At 32.5% G+C, this 27353-nt stretch overlaps 1 protein-coding gene across 1 annotated transcript in view; it reads right to left on the reverse strand.

Annotated features, from left to right (window-relative positions):
• Window positions 1-376: 376 nt before the first annotated feature.
• Rs1 (Dead-box helicase Rs1) overlaps window positions 377-27353 on the reverse strand; it is a 75459-nt gene continuing 48482 nt past the window's right edge. Inside the window, exons 13-14 of the mRNA XM_081745373.1 lie at window positions 8076-8160; window positions 377-643 (exon numbers count right to left, since the gene is read on the reverse strand). Coding sequence (XP_081601499.1) covers window positions 544-643; window positions 8076-8160 — 185 coding nt within the window. The 3' untranslated portion in view covers window positions 377-543. The remainder of the gene's footprint in view (window positions 644-8075; window positions 8161-27353) is intronic.

The raw sequence follows: 27353 nt of genomic DNA on the forward strand, positions 1-27353 counted from the left end.
TTAATTCTGTTCATATCTCATTTATATATATATATATATATATATATATATATATATATATATATATTATAGAATCACCTACATTATCATTTCCTAAAGTAATGCCACTTCTTCCCCGGGTATCCTGCGTGTTGCATTCCTATATAATTGCTATTAAGTTTTAAAAAATGTAATAATATGTTAACGTTTAACTATGCTACTGAATATAGGATTTAAAGTATCGCTTTTTGCTGTAAATAATTAGTATATTATTTTTTTTCATTCTTTCGATTTCTTCCCTAAATCTGAATGCTTTTAAAACATTCCTACTTAGGGAAATTAAAACTATAATCTATAGATATTATCTATATATACATTCAACAAACAAACGAACATCTTTCTGTCTACTAAATTGCTTTATTATAATACATTTTTTATGAATATATTTATCCGATTTGACAGTTCTTTATTCATAATAAAATATACATTTTTCTTTCAATACATTCCTAATGTATTCACATACGTATCACACTCATTCACAATATCTGGAAAACTTAATTTTTACTATCTCTTTTTATTTCCTTTCTTGTGTGAGAATGTCTTGCCTCCTATATTCTTCTTGCCGAATTTCTTCGTGTTATCATTTTTCTGTTTTACATTTGCTCTGGAAAGAAGATAAAATGTTAATATGAACACTATTAACATATCTACACTTATAAGAAACACCTGAAATTAAACAAGTAAATATAATGTAGGTCAATAATAATCCATTAATTTAATCAAAATAACAAGCTCAATGTAAGTTTGACTCCCGTCATCAGTTTCTAATTTAAGTTTTAACAGTAAATGATTCTGTGAAAGCTAGCATGCGTTTTACAAGCACTGATGGGAATCGTCACTTACAAGGCCACCAGCATCCAAATCCATAAAATCGCTGGGAAAGGAAAAATGCCAACGGTCTTTGTGCACGCATTCTGAATTCGATCCAGAATCTTAAGCAGTCGTGTGCTGACTGTTCGAAATTTTCTACGAGCAATGCAAATAGAAAACTTCTGGAGTAACTAATTGTTAATAAAGTGATACCTAGTAATCTATCAACCCGAAGTTTGCAGTTTTAAAAGAATAGTTTAATTTTCTAAGTTATATTTTCTCGAATTTAATAACAAAATTATGATTGCTATTACTGAGTTATGAAAGAAAGAAATATGCACACAAAATGCTTCGAGTTAAATACGTTCCTCCTATTATAAAAGAATAGTATAATAGATCAATTGTCGTTGAATACTTATCTTTATAAAATTACAAAATGCTGACTTGTTTAGATGCTGACTTGTAGTCAGCTGTGCCATCATAGAAGCAAATCCGACTTCTAAGTGAACTGACATGGCACGTGTATCAAGACAATTATCCCACGGCTATTTCTAAATTTTTGCAAATATTTTCTAGTTTCTTCGCATATATATTCTTCAACCTTCCAGCACCTTGAAATCCATTCCCTAATAATTACAAATGTAAATTCGAAAGGTAACCTGTCATTGAGCCTAAATCCAAGTTCAGTGCAACAACCTTCCAAGTGAATTCCTAGCGTATCACTACAATGAATTTACTATAGTCTCTGTCTATGGGAATTTCTCGTGACTATATGGTTAGCATTAGCGAGAGACCTGAGTTTGGTTACCGGTACTAGCTCATGTGGTTACTATTCCGCGTTACACTGTAGGTCCACGTCACATACAGTTTCGATGCTGCAAGGAACGTTAAATTTCATTCCAAGCCAATCAACATTCACATTCACTAAGATCTTTGCTTTACTGGCTGACAGCGACTGCTTACAGGCAAAGAGTTAAAGGCAGATATCAAAACTTCAAAAAGTAGAATGAAATGAAATAATATTTTTACTTTAATGTCACACGATTATGCATCAGGGCTAAGGGAGGATCTTTAGAAAACCTACGCACCCGGTGTCCACTACAAAGTTCAATGGCACAAGCTGGGATCGAACTATGAACCCCTCACATAAGCGGTGAGCGCTCTACCACTGAGCCAGCGCAGCCCCTTCAAAAATCAATCTGGATTATTGGTCATATTACATGTTTCAAAGAAAATATTCTTTGTATCAAGTTAAATTTCAGCAGTGACATTTTCATTACTTTCTGTACAATGCATTTTAGTATTTACAATAGGCTGAAATAGTGTGGGGGGCGCAGTGGTTCAGTGGTAGAGAGTGCACCTCCGGTGCTTGGGGTCCCTGCTTTGATCCTAGCTCGCGCCGCGTGGACTTTGTCGTGGACAAACATCGTGCTCGTGGGTTTTCTCGGGGTTCTCCCGTTTCCTCCCACTTTCTTCATTCCACCATTTCATTCATTTCTCATCATCACCATCTCCTTTAGCCTAACCGGCATAACTGTGGGACGTAAAACTTAAAGATTTCATTTGAAATAGTGTGACATCACATCCGTCTTGTTGTCATTGTGATCGCAATTTTTATTTTCTAAACAACATGGCCTAAGAACCTAAGTACAAAGCGAAAACAGTGACATGTTAACTTTCGGATTGCATACATTAGAGTAAAAGAAACACCTATATGTGTTTAAAAAAATCCAATGTATGTAACTACGAAAAGATAGAAAAAGCATGCAGTTAGGTCATATGATAAAATGTGTCAAGCGTTGAAAGGTGAAATATTTCCTCTGATATCGCAGATATTGTGTATTTATACGTGTGGAGGTTACAGTAAGTGTGAAAATATACTTAGCTTGTTTACGATCGGATATTAAATTTAAATAATTCTCAAAAAAAAAAAAAAAAAAAAAAAAAAAAAAAAAATATATATATATATATATATATATATATATATATATATATATATATATATATATATATATATATATATATATATAATATATATATATATATATATATATAGTACCATCAATATCATACCTGGCATCGCAAATGTGTAGGACTACAGAATTAGTGTTTAAAATTTATGCTGAACCACTCATAATTGGATGTTTTCTTGTTGTACTGTCAGTGTATATTTTTAAAGTAAATAGGAAATATAAGGAAAGATCCGATGCATGTTAATCAATCAGAAAATGATTCGAGTTGAAAATTCTCAACACGCATATAGTTGCAAGCAGTGTAGTTTGTTTTTTTGTTTTGGTTGTTTGTTTGTTTGTTTTGTAGCCACTGTAACTATGCACGCATATTTTAAAGGGTGGGCGTAAGAAATCTAAATGCGCCAACATAATTAACATTATTCTCAAAGTAGAAAATGATTTTTCCTCGTAAATAAATCGTATATTTATTCTATTTTCATTGTGGCAACAGCTTGTCAGTCTGTACCTTATAGATTTTACATTGCGTATAGTTGCTTTTGTTCATTATGCATTACTTGGTAATGGCATTCCATAGGCAGTTTCTATCTTATTAGTTTACGTAGAGGTGTGGCCCCTGTAGAAAAAGGTTTCTTAGATGTTACGAGGGGCATTCAATAAGTAAAGAGACAAATTGCTATAGCTCAATAAAGATTTATTTGAATCTTTCAAAACTAAGGCTATTTTTCAATATAATCACCCTTTACAGTTATGCATTTGTCCCATCTTTCTTGCAGCTTCCTAATTCGCTTGGCGAAGAAATCTTTCGATTTACCCCGAAGCCACCTTTGCACCGCTGCCTTAACTTCCTCATTGTTAGCAAATCTTTTTCTACGTAGGGCGTCTTTGAGTGGTCCAAACAGGTAAAATCAGATGGGGCGAGGTCTGGGCTGTAGGCAGGATGAGGTTAGACCTCCCAACCCAATTCTTGAAGCTTATCTCGGGTCAGCTGGGCTGTATGAGGGCGGGCGTTATCGTGCTGAAGAATGACTCCTTTTGACAAGAGTCCACGGCGTTTGCTCCTGATAGCTGGTTTAACTTTGTGTTCTAGCATCTCTGAATAGTATAGGCTATTGATAGTTCGCTGATCTTCAAGGAAATCGCAATAGATTGGACCCTGTGAGTCCCAAAAGATGGTCAGCAGCACTTTACCAGCGGAAGGTTGAACCTTGAATTTTTTGCGAACTGGAGAGCTAGTATGTTTCCACTCCATACTCTGCCTTTTGGTCTCAGGGTCGTAGTGATGGGTCCAGGCCTCGTCGCAAGTCACTAATCTTTCAAAAAAAGCGTCTCCTTCAATCAAATTCGTTGCGTTAAGGCTTGACAAATGGAAAGCCTTGATTCTTTATGAGCGTCAGTAAGCTGTCTGGGAACCCATCTGGCACACGTTTTTCTGTACTTTAAAATGTTCCTAATGACATTGTGAACAATTCCAACAGTTACTTGAACTTCCTCAGCTATCATTTCAACAGTAATTCTTCTGTTATCACGAATAAGTCCGTCAATCCTCGATTCCAACGAAGAACCAGAAACTTCCACTGGACGTCCACATCGGGGTTCATCACCTACACTTGTTCGGTCACTTTTAAACCGATCAACCCACTTCTACACATTCGCACGGTTCATACAACTGTTACCGTACTGTCTCAACATTCGAGAAAAAAATTCACTTGGTTTTACACCTTCTGCGACTAAAAACCTAATGACTGAGCGCTGTTCTTCTAAGGTGCAATCTTCTAAAGGACTTGCCATGATGAATTGATATTTTTGAAGTTATGTTGACATAAAATTACGAAACAGCAGATCAGAGCATATCCCAAGGTTGCCAGCTAACACCCCTGAAACAAAACAAAACAAAAAAAAAAAAAAAAATGATTAGTGTTAAAAATATAGACTTTGTCTCTTTACTTATTGAATGATCCTCGTACTTCGTGACTTACTAGATTTCACTCGTAACTTTCTAAGTAGTGGCTCTATATTGTCAATCTGCACGTTTACTCGCCAACTTTACTTTTGTCTTCAAGATATTTTACAATTGTCTCTTTAACAGTATACTTCACAGTATTCTTATCGCTCCATGCATTTGTTTAGGAAAAAAAAAAAAAAAACATGGCGATCACCATGGTAACGAAAAGGAAATGACGACTTCACTATTTCAGTCTATATTCACTGCAAAACTTGATCATTTCAATTTCTTTTTTTTTATTTTTTTTTATTAGCATTACTCATTTTCCTCAAATTTACTTGGTTATGTATCCTAGCCGAAGATTTTTATCTGCAATATGGCAGCTGGAAGTTTTAGATTCATTAATTGCATGTAATAAAGAACTGACCAAAATATCTTCTTTGAAGAAATGTTCAGTGACTGAACAAAGAACTTCCAGGAGTTGATCATGTAGAAAATGTGCACGAGAACTGCAATTTTAATATTATTTTATAACACATTTTAACAGTTGCTTTTTCATTTAAAACAAAATAAAATAATATATTTATACTTATAACTTTATATCTACTATTGTTAAGAGAAATACAACAATCTTCCTTTTCTAACAATATATCAGTCTCTATAGTAAGAACACCAAGATAGCAATATCTACGTATGTGCTTCAGTGTAAAATTATTGTAGCTGGTTTAACGAAGAAATAACTTCGTTATTTCACTAGTAGAAGAAGTGAAATAACCTATTACTTCTTAAAGGTATGTGCGACGATTATATACTACACATCACATGGCTTATTCGATATGCATTCCCATAATTTCGTGTCCAGAACTTATTTTGTTATGTAAAACGCCTAAAAATGTAAGTTACGTTTTCTTGTTCAGTGGATATATTTGTTTTCCAATATTGGTTACACGTTATTTATTTAATAGATTATTGTATTAATATTTTTCCCATAGCTGAACACTCATTCAAAATTTTCAAATTAAAAAATACATAACTACCAATTTTACACTCTTCAGATACAAAACTGTAAGATCACAATTAGTCAAAAATAGCGTTAGAATATTGCGCTAGTTTTAATTAAAAACAGTATTCCCTTAGTTTTTCCGAATTTCTTTTATTCTTATGCAATAAGTTATCGAAGTCTATGACGTTAAAATTAATTTGTACTACATTACTCAGAAATTAAAAATTAAAAAAAGAAAATGTAAATTACGTACTTTGTACAGTCACGAACATTAATATATGGAGGCTGGAACCATAAGAAATAATGTCTTCAGCCTCCATTTATTAATGTTCGTCACTGTACCAGTGAAGTATATTGATTTAACGGCTTGAGCTAGCACTAACCTTGATTATTATTATTATTATTATTACAACTATTATTATTAGTAGTAGTAATAGTTGAGTAATAATAATAATGCACAAAATATACATAACAATGAAGAAACAGTGGCTGGAAATGTTTGTTCTTGAACTTTAGTTTTCAAACTATTATTATTATTATTTAGTTCAACATAACACGACTATGGACAGAGGCTAAGAGAGACGAAACGGAAGAACCCCGAGAAAGCTCACGTACAATGTTTGTGATTCTACGTGGCAGACTTCAGTGCTCTACCACTAAGCCCTGCGCAGATCATTTATGTTTATCGCCGCAACTCAAGCTCCATCATACCTCTGTGCAGTTAACTTGTCCTAGCTTGTTATGATAATGTTAATTTTTACCGACGTGACTTAACTCATTAGCCGCCTTTCTTGTTGATGTATTAGCCGCCTTTCTTGTTGATGTATTATGCAAGATTTTTCTCCGTGCTGAAACAAATCAGAGTTTTTCATGAATTCTGGCTGGTGAGAGACACTAAACTCGAATCACCCAACCAATTAACAGATCTTTTAAAAAAATAGTTTGTGTTGCGTTGCCGTCCGTAAACTTTACTAAGAGTGATGTGGAACTAGGCCCTTGGTTATTTAACCTTAAATCCAGTTACTGTCCTACCTTTTAGGCTTATAAACAAACTTATAACTACTCTACTCTTTAAGAAAAATGCTTGCAAAAATAAAAATGAAAAAGCAGTTTTCTTCGTAGTATTTTATTTTCCCGCTAATCCACATCAATCACACACTGTCATTTGCACCCAACTCCAAAGGAAAGGAAGAAAAATACCTTAATTCATACATAAAAACCGATAAGCTGAAAGGCAACTAGACCTGTCAGTCACTCCGCCCGTTAATACACTGTTACAAAGTGAACACATATAAGTGATACGATTCTTGCTGCAGACACCAGCCAGCGGTTTCTACATTGTTGACATATGTCGAATCTCGTTAAAAAGAAGGCGGACCTCATTCAAAGCTGATAACGGTTGTATTTTTTAGTACGTATTCACGTTTGTGAAAAATGTAAAGGAACTTGCACTATTAAAGGGAGATGATAAGTATAAATTTATTAATATAAATTAGTTTATATATGCTATATTAAAATTATTTTATAATGTTGTATGTATTTCCGCTAGCCTATAATATTCGCCACAGCTTTGTACGTAAGTACATTAACGGAATATGTTCCACAATTCTAACGTTTCTACTTTTTGATTATTGGAATAATTATTTAAAATATGAATTTGAGTGCACACCACAATTTTTCAGAAAAAAGATTATTATACAGCAATCTACTAGTAAAGAAACAACTACAGTTGAATCATATTATTCTTGTTTGGTGTTTATTCTTTTAAATTCGCAGCTTGTAATAACATATACTTATGGGGTTGGCGTAGTTTGATATTTCGTCACTAAACATAAAAACATATAGATGTTAACGGTACTTTTAGTTACTGTTCCGGCGATAAAGTTAAGCTTTAGATGCAATTCAATTGTATAGTCACCAGTGGCATAAACATATAGATTAACATTACTTGTGGTTAACACGGTTAAACATGAGATCAATGATTATGCTGTGAATGGACAAAAGATGCAATTAGACTGTATAGCCACTAGTGGTATAAACATATAGACGTTAACAGCATTTGTGGTTAATAAACCTAAGCATCAGTTCAATGCATACGCTGTGAATTGACAAAACTAGCAGCTCAGATTGTAGTGATTAGTGACACAAACAGCTAGGGATTAGCGTTACTTGTAGTTTGATCTCTCCCAAAGTTTAAGGGTACGCGTACACCCACGTACCTCACAAACAACAACAAAAAAGCTTTGTGTATATATATCCTTATATATATATTATATATATAGTGGTCAAGTAGATATTATATACTTACTCATATCTCAACTTTTTCGCACGCTTGTTACTAGTATCTGTAAGATCTTCATCAAAAGACGATTTCTTCCTCCTCTTAAACTGATCTACAAAATTAAAAATAAAATGAAATAAAATAAAATAAATGCATCATTATATATAAATATATAAATTTTATTAGTAGACTACAATTTCAAACTATTTACTTCTGCAAAAATTTTCCATTTTCGTGTTTAAGAGAGAAATTAAAAGGTATTTTTATATTATTCACAATATGATCTATTTATATTTAATCTACCTGACATAATGACTAAGGTTGCTACTAACAGGCTTGGCCGTATAACTGGCATAGAGTTGTTCTGCTAGGACATCTTTCAGAGGTGTTCCTAAACACCCGAAAAATAATTTCGGGACTGCATTCTAAGCAACATTTTGTACATATTTCTCCTGAAATGATATTTGCCAAGTAAGGCGGTTGCTAAGTGGTAGACAACAAATGTAAATTTTCGATTAAAAATTTCATATATATTCGGCATAATTTTCACAAAGATATTCATAATTAATTAAACTAATTTTTTGGTGTTCCATACGTGTTTTATTTTTATTTTATTTTGCGTTTTAAACGCAACCAGTGCATTTGAAATGAAATTAAAATAAAATAAACAGAATAGAATACTTCTCTTAGTATTTTAAAAATTCATATGTATATATGTTTACATTGGGTACTGAAATAACAGCGATAACGAGATAGGCATCTTGTACGAGACCTCGAAAGAAGTAAAAACTGTCTGGAGTAGATTGGGTAGCTAACTTCTGGCCCACTTTTCCCCCCACCTCCTAACTAACAAAAACTATGAAGCCACCACTGATCATTGTACTTTAACACAGAAGGATAGCATAAAGCCCCCTAACTAACAAAAACTATGAAGCCGCCACTGACCATTACACTTTAACACAGAAGGATAGCATAAAGCGAGATTGGGTAATTGCACTACGCATATGCTTTTATGACATTTAAAAATCAAACAAAAATGAACTAAGTATTTTGAATATTTTATATTTAATAAATCATGAAGAAGTGTGTAATTTGCGGTGAATTAAAACAATACCAAGAGTTCTCTAGAAATGGTAATACAAGACGAGATGAGTGTAAAGCATGCCGGAATAAAATGAGCAAACAAAATGATGAAATAGAAAAAATGGGCGCGTTTGCTTATCATGTTGTAAATCCTGAACAATTATCTGAAAAAGAATTTAGAGACTTACAAAACAAATTGAATGATATCAAACTAATGTTTTTAGAATTTTACATCGACTACAAGAATGGGAAAGCTCAACTTGATGAAAGAGCAAAATATCATCTTAATAAAATACACGAGCTGTGGAATAATGCATTACCCTATAAGAATTTAGACTACTATTTTAGTTTTAAGAACCATTATATCTTTATTAATCATATCAATAATAAGAAGTGGAATGATTATATAAGTGCATTTTTGAAATGGAGGGTAAGGATGATGCCTTATTCAAATTGGGAGTAAAGCTAAATAAACATTTGTTTTATGAAATTACTCATAAAACGCTTACATCTAAAACTTACAACCTAAAATCTTACATCTAAAACTATTTCTCTTCTATCTTATAGTGTCCCCATGGTAGAGTATCTATCCCATTCTTTAAAACACATCTCTTATCATCTACACAACTTAAAGCTAGCTTATTTACTTCTATACTGTACAAATCGTGCTTATAACTTCTAATCAAGTTCATCTTCTTATAATATTCTTTTTGGCTAGTCAAACAGTCCTTATATTCGTTAAATGAAAGTTCTTTATACACAACGCTCTTCTTAACACCTTTAGCCTTCTTACAACACTTTTCTTTATCGAACTTACCTTTAAAGTCTTTATCTGTTAAATCTATTTGGGGGGCTTTTATACTGTACATCTTACTTCTTAAACCCACAAACTCTTCTATGATTGTGCCTTTAATCTCATCCTTCATTTTACCAAGTATTTTCTTATTGACCTGTGGTATCTTATATTTGTTATCTTTAGGGTAGTCACTGGTGTCGAAGTAATCAATGTAGTTTTTCATGTCCTCGTACACATCTTCTGTTTGAATATGATATATATAGCTATCAGTATCTGTATAACATACTTCTATTTTGTCTTGGTATTTTGGTTTCATCACATTGTAATGGAAGTCGTACATTAAATATTTCGATAGATCTAAGATACTCATCCCAACATATATTGGTTTATTGAAAGTTAATTTTGTTTTATTCATTATGATCGCACATAGATTCTCAGTATAAATAATTCTATCTTTAAAATTTGGTTTAGCAATTAGTTTTTCTACTCTTGTTGGATCACATTCTATTTTTATAGGTTTACATCTCTTTCTAATATTTTCCATAGTCTTTCCAAAAACTGAATTGTTCATGAGCTTATAAAAGTCTTTTTCAAAGTCATTTGTTGCTCTAGTTCTCATCTGTGTGTTTAAATCAATATATTTCTTTAACCAATCTGATTGTTCGAACTCTATTACTCGATGTATCTTGTTAAGTTTTAATCCAAGTGAAAGACATTGTTTTAGGTTTCGATAGTGAATTACATATTTTTCTTTGTCATATAGGGTTGTTAAGAGTTTTGATTGTTTTGAACCAGGCGGGCATATATTTTGAGGAGCTAATGGATAGTCTTTGTGATAGTCATGCAATTCTTTAGGATATTCAAGATCAACTTCTAATATGTAACCAGTATCAGAATCATCAGGTATATTTGTGAAATCTATTTCTCTTATCTCATCTTCACTTAACCATCTAAATCCCTTATACGGTAGATATTGACTCATTGCCCACCCATACAAGTTATTGGCATCTAGATACATTAAGTAAGAATCTTCTTTATTCTTATCATAATCTTCCATATACTTATTGTTTGCTTTCACATATCTTTTTGAGCATTGACTAATCCCACCTCTTATACCTTTCTCTATCATCAATACCATATCGTAATCAGTTAATAATTCTAGTTTTATAGTTGTCAACTTTAACATTGCATCCCAAGCTAAACCTGGTGCTGTCATATACCAAGCTGGATCGAGACCATAAGCTTTAAGACATGTTTCTCTAAAGTTCTCAAACACATCTGCTAATAACAACACATCGGTTTTTAGATATAAGTCATGGTATTGTCCGAGATTCTTAATTTTAAATGTTTTCCACACTTTCTTTGCATGCTTATAATCCTCATCGCTTATATATGTGTTGTTAAGCTTGTTGTACAATGCTTCCTTTGGTGGTAATTTTCTTTCTCTAAACCTATCCCAATTGTTAACATAATCGTACGGGTAAACACCTTTTCTTGTTACAAGGTTAAATTGTTCTTCATCAGGATAGAAGTGTTGTGTGTGCACCATTTGTTCTCTCGTTAGGTTTGATGATAATTTGTCTAAACTACATGCCATAAATCTAAATGAATCTACGAATTTTAATTTGATAGTTCCAACTTTTTTACTGAATGATATGTAGCGTTGCTCGTTATTAGGTATTAATTCTATTTGTTCTTTATTACATCCTAGCTCTTTTATAAACAAGTGAGAGTCATATCCGGATAAGTTGTGTATAATCACTGGTACGAACTTAGGTATTCTAACTTTCAAATTACAGTTGTTACATAATGCAGCTAGAAACTCTCCTGTTATATGATCGTGATGTTTAACTTTATGGTTTTCTGGTGTATATTTTACTTTACAGTAAGAACAGGATTCGGATTGGTTGAACTCTTTTATCTGTTTACGTGTTAATGGTAATTCATTATTTTCACTATATATGTTTGATATTTGTTTAGCTTCTTTCTTTAACATTCTTATGAACTTTTTTGCTGCATCTTTACCTCTATACACAACAGGATTAGTTTTACTCCCATCACTTTTTACAATATAGTAACAGAATCCAGATGGTTTGTGCTGTTGATATTTTTTGGTATATGGCTCGTTATCCGGATAACATTCTTTACAACCCATAACTTTATGTTGCAAACATTCAAAATCAGCGTAAATCGTAAATGGCAATTTCATCGTAAATTGATAGTTTTTAAATTCAACGTATGTATCTTTCGGTGGCATTTCTATCTTAACAGCTTCGTGAGTGGAACAATCTTTTTCGTGTTTATCTAATGCACATTGTGAGTAAAAATATAACAAGCATCTATCACATAAGTATTTTCGAGCTCTCCATTTACTTATTTGGCTGCTTACTAATCTACTTAGATCTTTAATCCAACAATAGTGTGTTTTAACTTGGTCTTCATTTTGTTCTTTTACATATAATAAATTCACATGGATGTCTTTCTTGTTTTTAGTATGATATAAAACGTATATTGTATATTTTCTATCATCACTATATGTATAAACGTTAAATGATATATTGAGCCGTCTTTCAATTTTTGGGATGTCACTTAGTTTTACAGGAAAATTAATATCTTTTAATATTGTTTCTAAGTCTTTAACAACTTGCTTGTACTTTGGTGGTCGTTGTGGATGTTTCTCAACAGGATGCAATGCAGAGGCAATTGAATACAAGAAACATTTTTCATCTTTGTTCTTTACATTGATAACAGCTTTTTTCTTTTTAATTTCATTTGGTAGTTCTATGTATGATGATCCTCTATATGGTGCATATTTATTAAGAGCTAACTCTAAGTAGTTTATATTTGTAAGAGCCCATCCAGAACCTCTAGCTTGGAACTAATCCATTCTTGCTCGTAATATTTGTTTAGCATCACTTAAGAATTCTTTTAGATTGGTTGATTGGAATACCTCTTTGTTATTAATGTTGAAGTAAATGTCTTGAATCTCTTTACCTTTCTTATATTGGCAGCTTATTAGGAGATTAGCCTTTAACGATCCATGTTTTTGTAAGCTGATGTTCAATCTATTTATTAAAGCTTTCGATGTTGAGGTGATATATTGCTCTAGAGGATCATGTTCTTTGTAATCTGTTGTAAATCTCCATGTTTCTAATCTTGATTTGAATGCTGTGCTTTTAAGTTTTACATCGATTGGTACTGATTCAACTTTGATTCTTGGTTCTTCAAATACTTCTTGTTGAAATGGGTATATATTTCTAATCTGCCTTCTGCTTTGTTCATCGTCATGTTGTTTAAGAAGGTCTATCAGTTCTGCTTTTCTTAATCGGGAATATCTTGATTCCCCTCTCTTTACATTGGCGTCTTAACTCTACTACAGTAAACTTATTATAATTACTCATCTTATTTGTTATATAGAAAATCTTCGTTAGTACTCTTCGCCGGGTTATTTCAGTTCATTTTCATTTGTCCAGTACAACGCTTAACATTGTACACTCCTGCCATTGTCTACATATTAAGCGTTGTATTAGAACACGGCTTTTATGGGATTAACCCATCAAAGTCACATATACACATTTAAAACTGAATCATTTTTGTAAGCTTACTCATCATCATCATCATAATCATCACTACCATATTTATATTCATCATCACTACTCAAATCAGATGTTTTTTGTTGCATTACTAATAACTCTTTTTCCTTTAACAGTATTTGCTTCTCTAGTAGTGTTGCTAAGAGTTTAAGATCATGATGAATTAGTTCAAGTCTATCATGTAATAAATCAAAATCTTTCTCCATATTTGTTATATAGAAAACCAACAAAAATGAAATAAATTTAAAAATCTAAGAATAAAAACAAACATGACTAGTGCTAAGGAAATATTATCTTACAAACCTATATTTGATTGTGTATGTAAATATTTAGATATTGGTGGTTACAATGATAAAGACAAAATAAATTTTAGCGTGTCCATAGGTATGTTAGATCATTTGTTCAAGAAAGCCACTAAAGAAAAGAACTCATTTCTCATACAAAACATTCTCTATGCGAACGTTATGAACTTGTCTGATGAAATATTAGATTCACTGACTGATGAACAATGGCTATCTATAGGCTATGATGATTATGAGGAGGAATATAACTATGATCACATTACAGAAGACTTCATACGCAAATATCTGCAGAAAGTTAATTTGAGTGAAATATGTTTATGGAAAAATTTATCGGAAGAGTTTATAAGAGAATTAGCTGATAAAGTTGATTGGGAGATTATTTCAGGAAGCCAAGACTTATCAGAAGACTTTATAAGAGAATTTGCAGATAGAGTTGATTGGAAAGAAGTATCGTATCACCAAAAGCTGTCTGAAGAATTTATTAATGAGTTTATAGATAAAGTTGATTTTGATGCTATATCTTACAAAAACGAACTCTCTGAAGCCTTTATACGAGAACATGCAGATAGAGTTAATTGGTGGTACATATCTGGAACTCGTCAATTATCAGAAAACTTTATAAGAGATTACGCTGACAAAGTAGATTGGGAAATGATTTCAATGTCTCAAAATTTAACAGAAGAATTTATTGCAGAGTTTGAAAGCAGAGTTCATTGGACTAACATTTCAACTTATCAAGACCTATCTGTAGATTTTATATATATATTTAGACATTACGTAGATTGGAGAGCCATAATAAGAAAATATCATAATAATCCTGATTTAGGTAGTATGCTGAATTTAGCGTTCGATGTTGCAGCAGAGGGTTTAATGCATAACTAATTATCTTTTATGGCTATTATACCATAAAAGTTGTATGTTTGAAAGGGGTCCAGCGCTGGTAGACCCCCAGTTGTAACCAAAACTCATTACCTTTACCTCTACAAATCTCTTATACTCAAAAACAAATCAACAACAAACTCATCGTCGTATTCTCCTTCAATATCCACGTGACAACCATACGAAACAACACAGCTGTATTTTTCTTTGACTTTGTTTAGGAGGTTGACCGAGTTTGGATCTTTGGTTTCTGATAGCACTGACATTCTTGGGTACTTTTCTTTGAGACACTGGAGTCTTGCCTTGACGTTACGCTGCTGAACCCTTCCAACCCAATATTTGTATGACTCGTAACGCCTAACCTGATCATGTTTGCCTGTGTCGTACTTGTCTACTATGTCTTGAAGCTGACCAGCCGTGAGGTTCTTTTTAACAATAACTAGTTTGTGTACTTTCCCTGGATCTTCTGTATGTTCAGCTGCTATATTTCTAAGTCTTGTGTTTTCTATTCTTAAATCGTTCATTTGTTGTTCTATCTCTTCTACTCTTCTTTGCAACTCTTCTTGGTCTTCTTGAATTTGTTTAAAATTAGAAACGAAATAGTCTTCGATGATATCATAGCACTTGTCGTAGAATTCTTGTGATATCCATAAGGCAATAGCGAGAAATATCTTTTTATACATATATGTTCCTGAGATTAGATTGTTTATTTCGTTACCAGCTAGTTTTACTGTGTAAGATGAGTTTCTGAAGTGGTCGGAATCCTGGCCACTTCGAATTTTGTTGTAGTAATCTAATAACTCTTTTGAGCTTTTATTTTCTAACCAGTGTTTAAATTGTTTACCACCATCTTGACACAGTTTAGTAGCATTGAAGTATCCTGTACTCTTATCTATAATCAACTTGAAATCACCGAAGATACCATACCAATAGTTGTCCTTGATCTGTTCATAGCAAATGTCATTAAGACTAAGAGAACTATCCATAGTACTCATATTTATTATATAGAAAATCTTTATTTTTAACTTCATTTTCGTTACCTGCTAATTTTACTGTGTAAGATGAGTTTCTGAAGTGGCCAGCTTCCTGGGAACTTCGAAGTTTGTTGTGTTGTGCTAATTTGACTTCATATGATGCCTGTTTGAAACCCTCGGAATTCCGATGATTAATCCCGGCCACTTCGAAGTTTGTTGTGTTGCTAATTTTTTGATAATTTCCACAGCTGGAATACAAGCGCTGGAAATATATGCAATGAGAGTAACGTTTCGTAATCCGCTTATCTCATTCAAGCTAGCCTTTTATGGTTATTAATCCATAAAAGACAAAAGTCGCGTGATAACCAAAAAGCAATAGATAGAAAAATTCTTTTGTATACATACGTGCCAGAAATTAAATTTGTCATATCCAACCTTCCACATGGTTCTACATAGTAAAATGGGTTTTGCAGCTTCCTACAATTATAGGAAGCTAATTTTTCATTGTAGTATTCCAATAATTCTTTAGATATCTAGACCGCTTATCTTTTCTGAAATGAGCTTGTCTTCTGATGTTTTGTTTTGTGTTATGATGGTGTATTTTGCAACCGGAAAATCTTCCGTTCGGGAGTTTGTTTGTGTTTCTTAATGCATAACTAATTATCTTTTATGGCTATTATACCATAAAAGTTGTAATAAGAATGAGTAGAGACCGGACTCGTTGATGAAAATTGTATGAGGTTGTATGTTTGAAAGGGGTGAGCGTTTTGCTCACCCTTAAAATCTCTATATACCCGCTGATATTTTGTTTTTACGCCTATTCATCTTTTAACTCCAATCCTTTTAATTTTTCGATTACTTCATCATCTTGAATTTCTTCTATAACTTCTTTGATCGTGTTGAGTTCACACTTGAAAAATTCACCTTTATATTTAAATTCATCTAATTGTTTATGCACAAGTGACTCTAACTTTTTAGCATCATTTGTCTTATACGTTTCTTCATAATAAAATAGCTCGAAGTCAAGTCTAAACTCATTAAACTGACCTAGGCGTTGTTCAAGGTTTTTTGTATAACCCACTTTATATATACTCTTGTCTTGGTGCTGTTTGGTAGTTGCTATATAAACAAAGCCTGACTTATCATTATCTTTTTTCAATTGAGACCATCTTTTTATTTCTTGGAACAAGTCTGGATGAACATATGTACCCCTGATTATCCTTTGTCTTCCTCCTAAAATCATGTAATATATTTTTTTAGACTGATACTTTTCTTCTAATTTTTTTATTAGTTCTTTTGATCCTTTATTTTCTAACCAGTGATCTAACCTTCTACCATTGACCTGACACAGTTTAGTAGCATTGAAGTATCCAGTGTTCTTATCTATAATCAGTTTAAAGTCGCCAAAAATTCCATACCAATACTGATCCTTGATCTGCTCGTAACAAATATCGTTTAAACTAGGAGAATTATCCATAGTACTCATATTTATTATATAAAATGTTTATTTAATCATTTTCGAAATCGTTATCGGGACCCTCTTAGTTTGTTATTAACTTTGTTTTGGAGCGACCCCTATGATTAGAGGAGTCGCTTATTTTTTGATAATTTCCACAGTCGAAATACGACCCCGGAAATATGTTATGGGGGTATCGTTTCGTTACCCCCTTATCTCATTCAAACAGCTTTTATGGCATAATAACCATAAAAGACAAACATTTATATTTACACTACAACATTACTCTTATCTATCCAACTATTATGTGAATCATCAAACCCTAGCCATTTGACATATACTTTATCACCTTTCTTTCTCAACACCTTTTCTACCAAGTATTCATCCTTATGTTTCGTCTTTAATAGTTCTGGTTCGTAAAATCTACCTTGCACATCCTCTTCTTCCAAATCTTTAATTCTATATGTAGGCGGATTGGATGGAATAACTTCACTAATAACAAATACTTCTGTTGACCAATTAGGTGTATATCCTTTCTCAAATAACCCTTTCGACTTACTTATACGAACATGATCACCTAACTTGTATTTGGGCTTAACACGCTTATATTCTTTTTGATACACTCTCTCCAATATTGTTTGCTCATTCTTCTTATTAACTTCTACAGGCTTTAAACCAATTGTTCTATGAATTTGATGATTATACTCTTTAACTAGTGTTGGTAATATCTCTATCCATTTGTAGTTCCCTTGTGTTGTGAACCTTTTCCACATGTTCTGCTTAAGCGTTCGATTAAATCTCTCAACAACAGAAGCTTTCTTACCACTATAGGTTGAGTAGTGATTAATCTTATTTTCATCCATCAACTTCTTAAACTCTTTATTGTAAAACTCTTTACCTTGATCTGTTTGTAAGTTGCTAGGTTTTCTCGTTCTTAATATGGATTCGAATGCTTCTATAACATTCTTACCACTTTTATCTTTAACAGGAACAGCAAACGCATATTTCGAGAACACATCTATAATCGTTAGCAAATACTTATAACCTTTATTGATTTTGGAAACACCTTTTAAAACTCCACTATCCATTTCTACAAGATCAGCTTGCCAAAGATCATCGATACCTTTTATAACCACACTTAATCTGTCAAAGTTTTTTCTAGATGGTTTGTGAATTTCTTCTACAATGTCTTCTCTAACACCTTTACCTTCTTCTAGTCAATCAGGCTTTTTAACGAATTGAGTTTTAGTAACACCACATACAGAACAAATACCTTTCTTTAGATATCTTCCATTCTTTGTTTGTTCAATTCTAATGGTATCTTTCTTCGTACCTGTCGATTTCTTACACTTAACACAATACATCCTGTTTATTATATAGAAAATCAATAACTATCGCTGTTTAATATTATGCTATCAACATTCTCACCATCATCATCACTATCTTCGTCTTCTCTTTCTACATGCATAAGAAGCAATAGTAATTTACCATGTTTCAGATCAGAATCTTTAGATGGTCTAACTGCTAAGTTATCATTTGTATTAAAGTGCAATGGAAAAGTTTCAACTAGAGAATCATTTAAATATATATCTATATAATACGTATTGTAAGATGACTCTATATGCATTATCCTACCTTTATAAAGAAATTTGTATGTGATAGATAGATTATGTATTAAAAAGAACGGAGTTTCAACATTTCCTGATATCAATCGACTATGAAGCTCTATAACATAACTCCGTTTGATGAAGTTAAGCTCTTCTTTCAACATAGTAATATCTTTTCTCACAACTGTATTATCTAACTCTGATGTCATTTTAACATTACCATAGATATCCATATTTATTATATAGCAAACGTCTTTAGGAAAGCTCTCTTTCTATGTACATTACAACAAACAATAATTGTCCTTCTTCCATAGCAGAATTTTTATTTGGTTTAATCGTAATTATATCGTTCTTCTTAAAGTCAAAAGGTATCTCTTTAATCAAAGTATCACCCAAATATATATCTAGAAAGTATTTATCCAAACTTAAGTCCATGTGCATTATTTTTCCATTATAGAGAAATTTGTAACCGTTAGAGAGATTAAATATTCTAAAGATTGGCTCCTTAACGTATTTAACTTTTAATCGATATAGTAGAGGCATGGTTTCTTTCTGCATAACCAATTTAGTAGTATCCATCCTAATCTTTTGAAAATCTTCTTTCTTGACGTATGTGTCTTGTAACGTTTCTAATGCATCTTCAAATCGTTTTCTATCGTTCTCTAATTGAGCTTCTATTGATCTAAGTTGACTTACGCTAACAATATCATTTAAATTCTCCAATAATTTTAATTTTTCTTCACTAATATCAACATCGTCTTTTCTATCTTTAACATTACCAAATATATCCATACTCATTTATTATACAGAAAATGTCCATCCTAGTTTTTCAAAACATTTCTCTAACATCTCTATTTGTCTAGGCGAGTGTTTAAAATCAATATCAACATGAACATCATGCTTTTTCAACAGATGGTACAATACACATTTCAAGTTAATAAACAATGCTCTTTCCGGATACAGCTCCCTAAAGACCTCGTGTAAGTTTTCGAAGTCGTCTATAAGTGTCTCCTCCATATGTTGTAATTTTAATGGTTTTTGATCGGTAAGGTGATAGTGTATTAAATAGACATCATCATAATATTTTGTGTATTTGTTTTTCTTTAGTACTTCTAGAACATCTTTTGTTGATATTAAATCTTTTGGTATATCTCTAAGTTCATCATTTAACACCTTGAGCACCTCTTCGGGAATAATTCTATCCTGTAAAGCTTGCAAACGAGATAGCTGTAACTTAAATCTTTTTGTAGTATCGTACCAGGGTTTTCTCGCACAAGCAGCTTTCGTTTCTTCACAAGTACTGTAAACCCAACCACTCTCTACAGAACAATCGTCACAAATGTAACTGCTCATACCTTTTGTTAATGACTTACTACCACAATAACTGCATTGTAATGGTCTAGAGCTATAATTTGACAACAAGTCCTTTAAGGTAATTATTGGACGTAACTTTTCCAACTCTTCTTCCGTGTACAAAAATTTTGGTATTAACCTTTTCCATAGATCAATAACTATATACGTTGTCTTTATCTTTTAAGTCTATCTCGCTAACATCCTGAAAATACTGATAAAAATTATATCTATCTAGTGCATCTAGTTCATCCTCATGCTTCTCAAAATAATCTAAAAATCTATTGTGTATAGCTTCCATATTTATCTTAAAGCAAAACTTTTATGGATACAAACCATAAAAGCACTTAATCATTTTTAATCATATACATAACGTCACTAAAAGAATACCCTTGATTTAGAAGATTTAAGACCTTAACACAAAGATGATCACATATAACTGAGTTAAAGTCTTGTATTCGTTCGTCATTGTAGAATAAGTTTTCAGTACCAAGATATTGTACCAGTTGTTTAGGAGGAACACCACCATAAGAATCGAACACGTACTTTATGTTGTTATCTTTCCAATAGCATATCCAATGAGTACCAATGTTTTCTGATTTATCAAGGTTAACTACGCCACACTCATGTACATAAGGTTTTTGTGGAAGTTCATCACTCATAAATACACCTCTAAATCGTTTTATCTTTAATTCTTTAGCCAACCTCTCTATATCGAAGTTGGTCAATGGTTTTAGTTTTTTGACTTCTTTGGTTTACCTGCTCCCTGCTTTTCTTCCATAGCCATATTGTGTCTTTTTTGTTCTTCAAGTTCTTGTTTATTCTTCTTAGCATCCAGTACAGTTTTAGTAATCGCTGCTGCACCACCTGCTAATGAGCCAACTGCTCCTAAAGCTGCTAGAATGGCTGGAATTGTAAAGATAAAACCGCCAATATGCTCTTTCTTAATCTTTTTCATTTGTGCAGTAGTTAAAGTTAAATCCATTCCTTTACCTTCTTTAATTTTCTTAGATTTATCGTTAAGTTGTTTCTTTGTTAATACATGATCAATATTTAAATCCTTTAGTTCGTTATAAGGAACACTAAACATACAGCCTTTAATAGAACACATCTTCCTATTTATCTAAGAGAAAATCTTGGTTTGCAAAAGTACAGTTGTTGTTGCTCCACCAAAATCAATTAAGGAATCATTCTCATCTGTTATCCTTATCTCAAAATTATCAACCTTGTCTTTGGATATAGGGAAAAATAATGGATAAGTAGGCTCGTAAATAATACTATGTTTGAACTCGACATCTGTTTTGAATGATGCTATGATCCCTGTTTCTCTATGTGTGTATTCTGTATCTTTAACAAACATGCCATCTGCTATATTACAGTGAACATTTACAGTATCAAACGGATGAAACTTTGGCAACTTACTTCCAATATGTGTTTTGTTCTTTTCTAAAACTTCAAAAACATTAAACCCAAGGACAGTGCCTATACTCCCAATTGTAACATCATTACTATCAGTTTCAATTTTAACTCTATTTCTTAAATGATCTTCTGATAATGTTATGTTGATGGATTGAGATTTTAAATATTCATTAAGACTGTTTAAGCTGTATTGTCCTTCTGGTATAAAAACTTGTCTATCACCATATGAGAAACTGTTTTTCTTTGTTGTTATGTTTGGAGTTAGATATGTACTGTAAAACCCAACTAGTCCTATACTTAAATAGTTGCTCTTGTTGTCTAATTCGTAATGGAGTTTCTTCTTTAAAACCGAAGTATCACTCGTTAGCTTAAATACCTTAACCATTTATTATATAATAAATGAATGAGTTTGATTTACCTAGAGATATTCCAAGAGAGAAAGTAATCAAGTTAATAGAAGATGTCATTCGAAAGTTAGAATGCAGTTTAAAGAAGAAAAAGAGAAAACTACGAATTGTTAAATATGCATACTACACTTTGATCACGTTGTCGGTTATTCTTTCTGCAACAACTGGGTTTATTAATATTTTTATACCTGTAACAATTTACTCAATATTAACAACGTCTCTTGCAACTGGAAGTGCTATAATAACAGGTTTGTCTTCGAAGTTAAACATAAGCAAAAGAAAAGACGAATATAAAACCATTGTCACTTGTATTAACTCATTTAAAGAACAGTTAGAGATGATAATAACATTGAATGGCGAAATGGACAACGAATATATAAAAGATACGTTGCTTAAGATCAGAGAACAACTTAAGATATAAGATAGGCTATGTAAATACAAGTCAAGTCTCTAATCCTTGGCCCTTCACAAGTGAAGGGCCTGAAAGTCTTGGAAACGTTTCAACTGTTTCCTTCGTATTACGTAAGACAGGCGCGAGTTTAAGTCTTTTACAGACGTCGGGAAAATCGACGGCCATTGTGATGGTAAAGCAATCTTCATCAACGAACCGAGTTTGTACTAGTACTGGACATATAGAGATTTTTAAAGGTGAGCAAAACGCTCACCCCCTGATTTTCTCTATAATAAATGAGTAAGAAAACTATTAATTGGGATGTAAAAGAAATGATAAAAGAAACAACAGCTAAGAAAAGAAATGGAGAGCTTATACCTGATGATGTTCGATGCCTTATCGTAGGTTCGTCGGGGTCTGGTAAAACGTTTTTGCTATTTAATTTTTTATTACAGCCAGGTTGGTTAAACAATAATTACTTCTACATATATTCTAAAAGCATGAATCAGCCAAAGTATGAGCAGTTAAAAGATCGATTTGAAAAAGCAGAACTAAAGTTTAAGAAGCAAATAGCAACATTCTTAAGCGGTAATGATTTTATTGTACCTATTGATGAATGTGAAGAATACTCTGTTGTTGTGTTTGACGATTACATTTTGGAGAATCAAGATACTGTTAGAAATTACTTTACAAGAGATAGGCATAGACATTTAGACTGTTTCTATCTTGCACAAACATATTCAAAAGTACCTAAACAGCTTATAAGAGATAACGTTAACTTCCTATGTATATTCAGGCAAGATGATACTAATCTCAAACATGTGTATAATGAGTTTGTTGGAGGAGATATGTCTTATGATAAGTTTAAAGAGATATGTTCAAAATGTTGGCAAGAAGATTATGGTTTCATAGTAATTGATATGACAAGGAAGGTAAACAATGGTAAGTATAGGAACAAGATAAAACACTTTATAGACGTTTGACGTTTTTTGATGTTTGACGTTTTAACGTTTGACGTTCTTTGACGTTTATTGACGTTCTTTGACGTTCATTGACGTTTGTTCGTTTGCTATACAATAAATGGATGAGAAAGAAATTGATAAGAATATTAAGTTGAAGGAGTTCTTGATAAAGGGCTTCAAATCATGGAAGAAAGAAAGAGCAGGTATATACGATAAATTTAAAACACAAGAACAACCTGTAATTAATGCTATTCAAAACTTGGGGAGTGAGATCAAAGAAGTAGCAGAACAAAATAAAAATCTAATAACTGAACTTGTTCCAGTTGCACATAAGACGGCTTCAATAGATCCCAGTCTACTAGAAACACCTAAAAAGATAACTTATGATAGTTCTCCAAGTAGTAGTGATACACCTATAACGGGAGAAATAAAACAAATGAGGAAACAAATTAAAGACAAAGTGGAAGGAGTAGAACCTTTAACAACAGCACAGTCATTTGGTAAGATTGCAACGAAATATTATAGTAAAAGAAATGATACTGTGTTTGGAATAAGAACTGTAGAAGAAGATGGAAAACTAATAAACAAGATAGGAAATTTGGAAGTTAAAGTGAATGGTGATGATTTGATAATTAATGGTAAAACTTATAAAGGAACAGAAGGTCTATGGGAATTGTTAACGACGAATACTAGTAAAACCATTGAAGATTATGATGATGACGATTTTGAACAGTACAAGGAAATAATAATAGACTCAGATGCTGCCTTCCAAAAATATAATCGAGATAAAAAGGTAGCATCTAGTAGAGGTTCAAAGTAGATTAATATTATCAAGCCTATTTGGGATAATTATATTAAACCAACTTTACCCCCAACTCCTAAAAAGAATACAACACCTAAAAGGACTGGTGAAGGAATTAAACAATATACAGAGATACCTAAAGAATATATATGGATGGATGATGTGAGAAAGTTAATTGATCGGTTAATAGTTATAGATGGAGAAGAAAGGGCTGGTAATCATAACTTTTACAATGAGAAAGTAGGTATAGTGAGTATGATTAATAATAAGCTTTCACAGTTTATTCCTAATGATCCAAAAGGTATAGGTTATTTGATTAAGATCTTAAATACATTACCACCACGATTCTGGAATGATGAGAAGCTTGGGAAAGGATTAGTAAATGATTTGATTAATAAACTCCCATTTGAATTACATATTCCAGGTTTTAGATTTTGCGGGCCTGGGACCAAGCTTCAAGAAAGGTTAGAGAGAGGTGATGAAGGTATTAACCCATTAGATGAGGCTTGTAAAGAACACGATATATACTACAGAGACAATAAAGATACAGAGTCGAGACATATTGCAGATAAGGAACTGGAAACTAAAGCATGGAAAAGAGCATTTAGTAGTGATGCGCCAATTGGTGAACGATTAGCTGCTTTTGGGGTTGGTACTGCTATGAATGCTAAGGTTAAGTTGGGATGGGGATTATAAGTTTTTAAATGTTATTATGTATGATTCTTTTATGGGTATATCCCATCAAAGCATTGTTTCAAGATTTTCTTTATAATAAATGGATAGTGTTGAAAGTTACGAGTTACAGAGTTTTAAAGCTAACACAAGAACATTTAATAATTTGAATGAAGCTAACAAAGATATTGAGTTTGATTTTAACGTGGGTGGTGGGTTCGTACATCCACACAAAGCAGATTGTCATGTGACTTTTGAAGTTGTTGGTGCATCAGCTGGAGGAACATTTGGTGCAAATGATACTATAAAACTTGTAGATAACTTCTTCCCATTCTTCTTTTCTCAAATTGAGGTTAGAAAGCATGGTGTTGTTATAGACAAAATTGAGCTACCAGGGATAACATCTACAGCTATCGGAACATTAAAGATTTCCAAACCAGAAGTTGAATATCTAAAACAAGCAGGATTTAAAACAGATGATAAACTTGGTCTAAGAAAGGACTTTAGCGTTTTGTATCCATTAAGATTAATTCCAGGCTTCTTAAGTGATTATAAAGAGGTTATGTGGAAAGGTGGATTGAGAATAACATTTACAAAAGCTAACAACAATAACGATGTCTTGTACAAATGGACTGGATCGGGAGCAGCTCCTCATGATGGAAAAATAACAATAAAAAGTATGGAGATAAGAATGCCTATTGTTGAATACGAATCTAATTAGGAAAACAAGTTAAAGTTGAGCATTCTTAAAGAACCAAAAATCATGTTTTCATTCCATACTTATCAATGTGTTCAAAAGGCTGTTGTAGGTTCTTTCTTGGAGTTTGATGTTACTACTCAATTTAATTCTAGACAATTTGATATGCCTGATTTCGTAGTTGTAATGTTCCAAACTGATAGAAGTGGTAAACAAACAGCAGATGCAAGTAAGTTTGATCATTGTAAGGTAAAGAATATCTATCTTAAGAATGGGAGGAATGAGGTATTTCCAAAAGAATCAAGAAACTTAGATATTGCTAACAAGGATTATTTCAAGATGTACGAAGATTATACTGCATTTAAGAGAATAACGTGTGGCAACACCGAAATGTACTATGATCCTAAAGAGTTTATAGACAACAGACCAATGTATGTGATTAATTGTAGTAAGAGAAAGAATGTATCGATAAATGAAAGAACGAACATAAAGATTGTTGTAGACTTTACAGAAGCTGTGGCTGCTAATACTATGTGCTATGCGATTTTAATTGGACGAAAGAACTTTACATATGATGCCAAGAATGAAAAAGTAGTAGAAGAGTTTTAGTTAGTTAGCAAAATATCAACGGGCATAAGGGTATCGAAAAGATACCCTCAAACTGTTTTCATTAACGATTGTTTTATGGAAGTTTTTCCATCAAACGAAATTGATAAAAAATGATTAAATATTTTTTAGTGAAGATAAAAATTGAAGATTGATTTTCTATATAATAAATACGATGGCAAAACACGTTGATTTTTTAAACAAGCTTTTAAGTCTTGAACAAAAAGAGGTTATTGGATTAAGAGAATTAGAATTAAATACAGAATATAAGATTGTGAAAATGGAAAAGATTAAAACTAAGTTTGGGAAGAGCATATTAGATGAGTGTGAGAAGTTCAAGGTTTTTCTTCCACCTAGATTTACAAAACACTTAACAGATAAAATGATTGATGAGATCGCTAAAGATGGAATAAAAATCAAATACACTGGTCTAAAAGGTAACTATCCAACTATTGAGTTCTGTATGTAAATCCAAAAATGAACGAAAATGAACAAAAATATGTTGTCAGAAGTAAAAAATGGTGTGATTAGAATGGATCCCCAAAAGAAGTTTATACTTACTAACAATTTCAATGTAATTGTGAAAAATGTGCAGACCGAAGTTCAAGTAGTTTTTGATATTAACGGCTGTTTATTCAGCTTGAATTACGATCAGTGGACAGAGTTTAAGAAGTCATTGTTTCCTATAGAGAACGAGGTTAACAGAAGATTCCATTATCAGTATCCGAACTTGTAATTTTAAGTATGTTTTAAGTGTTTTATGGTAATAAACCCATAAAACTGAGATCTTTGAATATATAAATACAACTCAGCTATTGCATGCTTTCAACTCTAGAATGTGTGGGGAGAAAAAGAGATGCGAGAAAATACATTTTGTATGTGAAACACTAGCGCGCGCATGTGGCATGTTTTGGAACTAAATAGAGGCTCTGTCAAGGATGCTCACAGCCAAAGTCCGCCGTGTAACAGCGTGAAATGTTTCGCTCGGATTCTAAACGTTACGAATCGTTACGAGAGAAAACTTTAGCGAAGGATACAGCGCCCGAGCTATGTTTAGCTGTTAATTTCAATACTAAGTATATGAGAGGCGACGTATATGCCGCCGTTAATCATTCTCTCTCTGTTTTCTATTGCATAAACCTCTCTATCGTTCAGAGCTGATGGGAAGAAAAGAGAGAGAGAATGAGAGAGAGAAAAAAAAATTGGCAAGCGTTCAAGTTTTACTTCCTCCTTCTTCCTCTTTGCTATATATGTATATGTGTGCTCGACAGCTGATATTGTAAATGTGTGTGTGCGATTGAGCGGGAGT

The sequence above is a fragment of the Thermobia domestica genome, chromosome 2 (assembly GCF_964235325.1).
Source record: "Thermobia domestica chromosome 2, izTheDome1.hap1.1, whole genome shotgun sequence".
Taxonomy (NCBI): Eukaryota; Metazoa; Arthropoda; class Insecta; order Zygentoma; family Lepismatidae; genus Thermobia; species Thermobia domestica.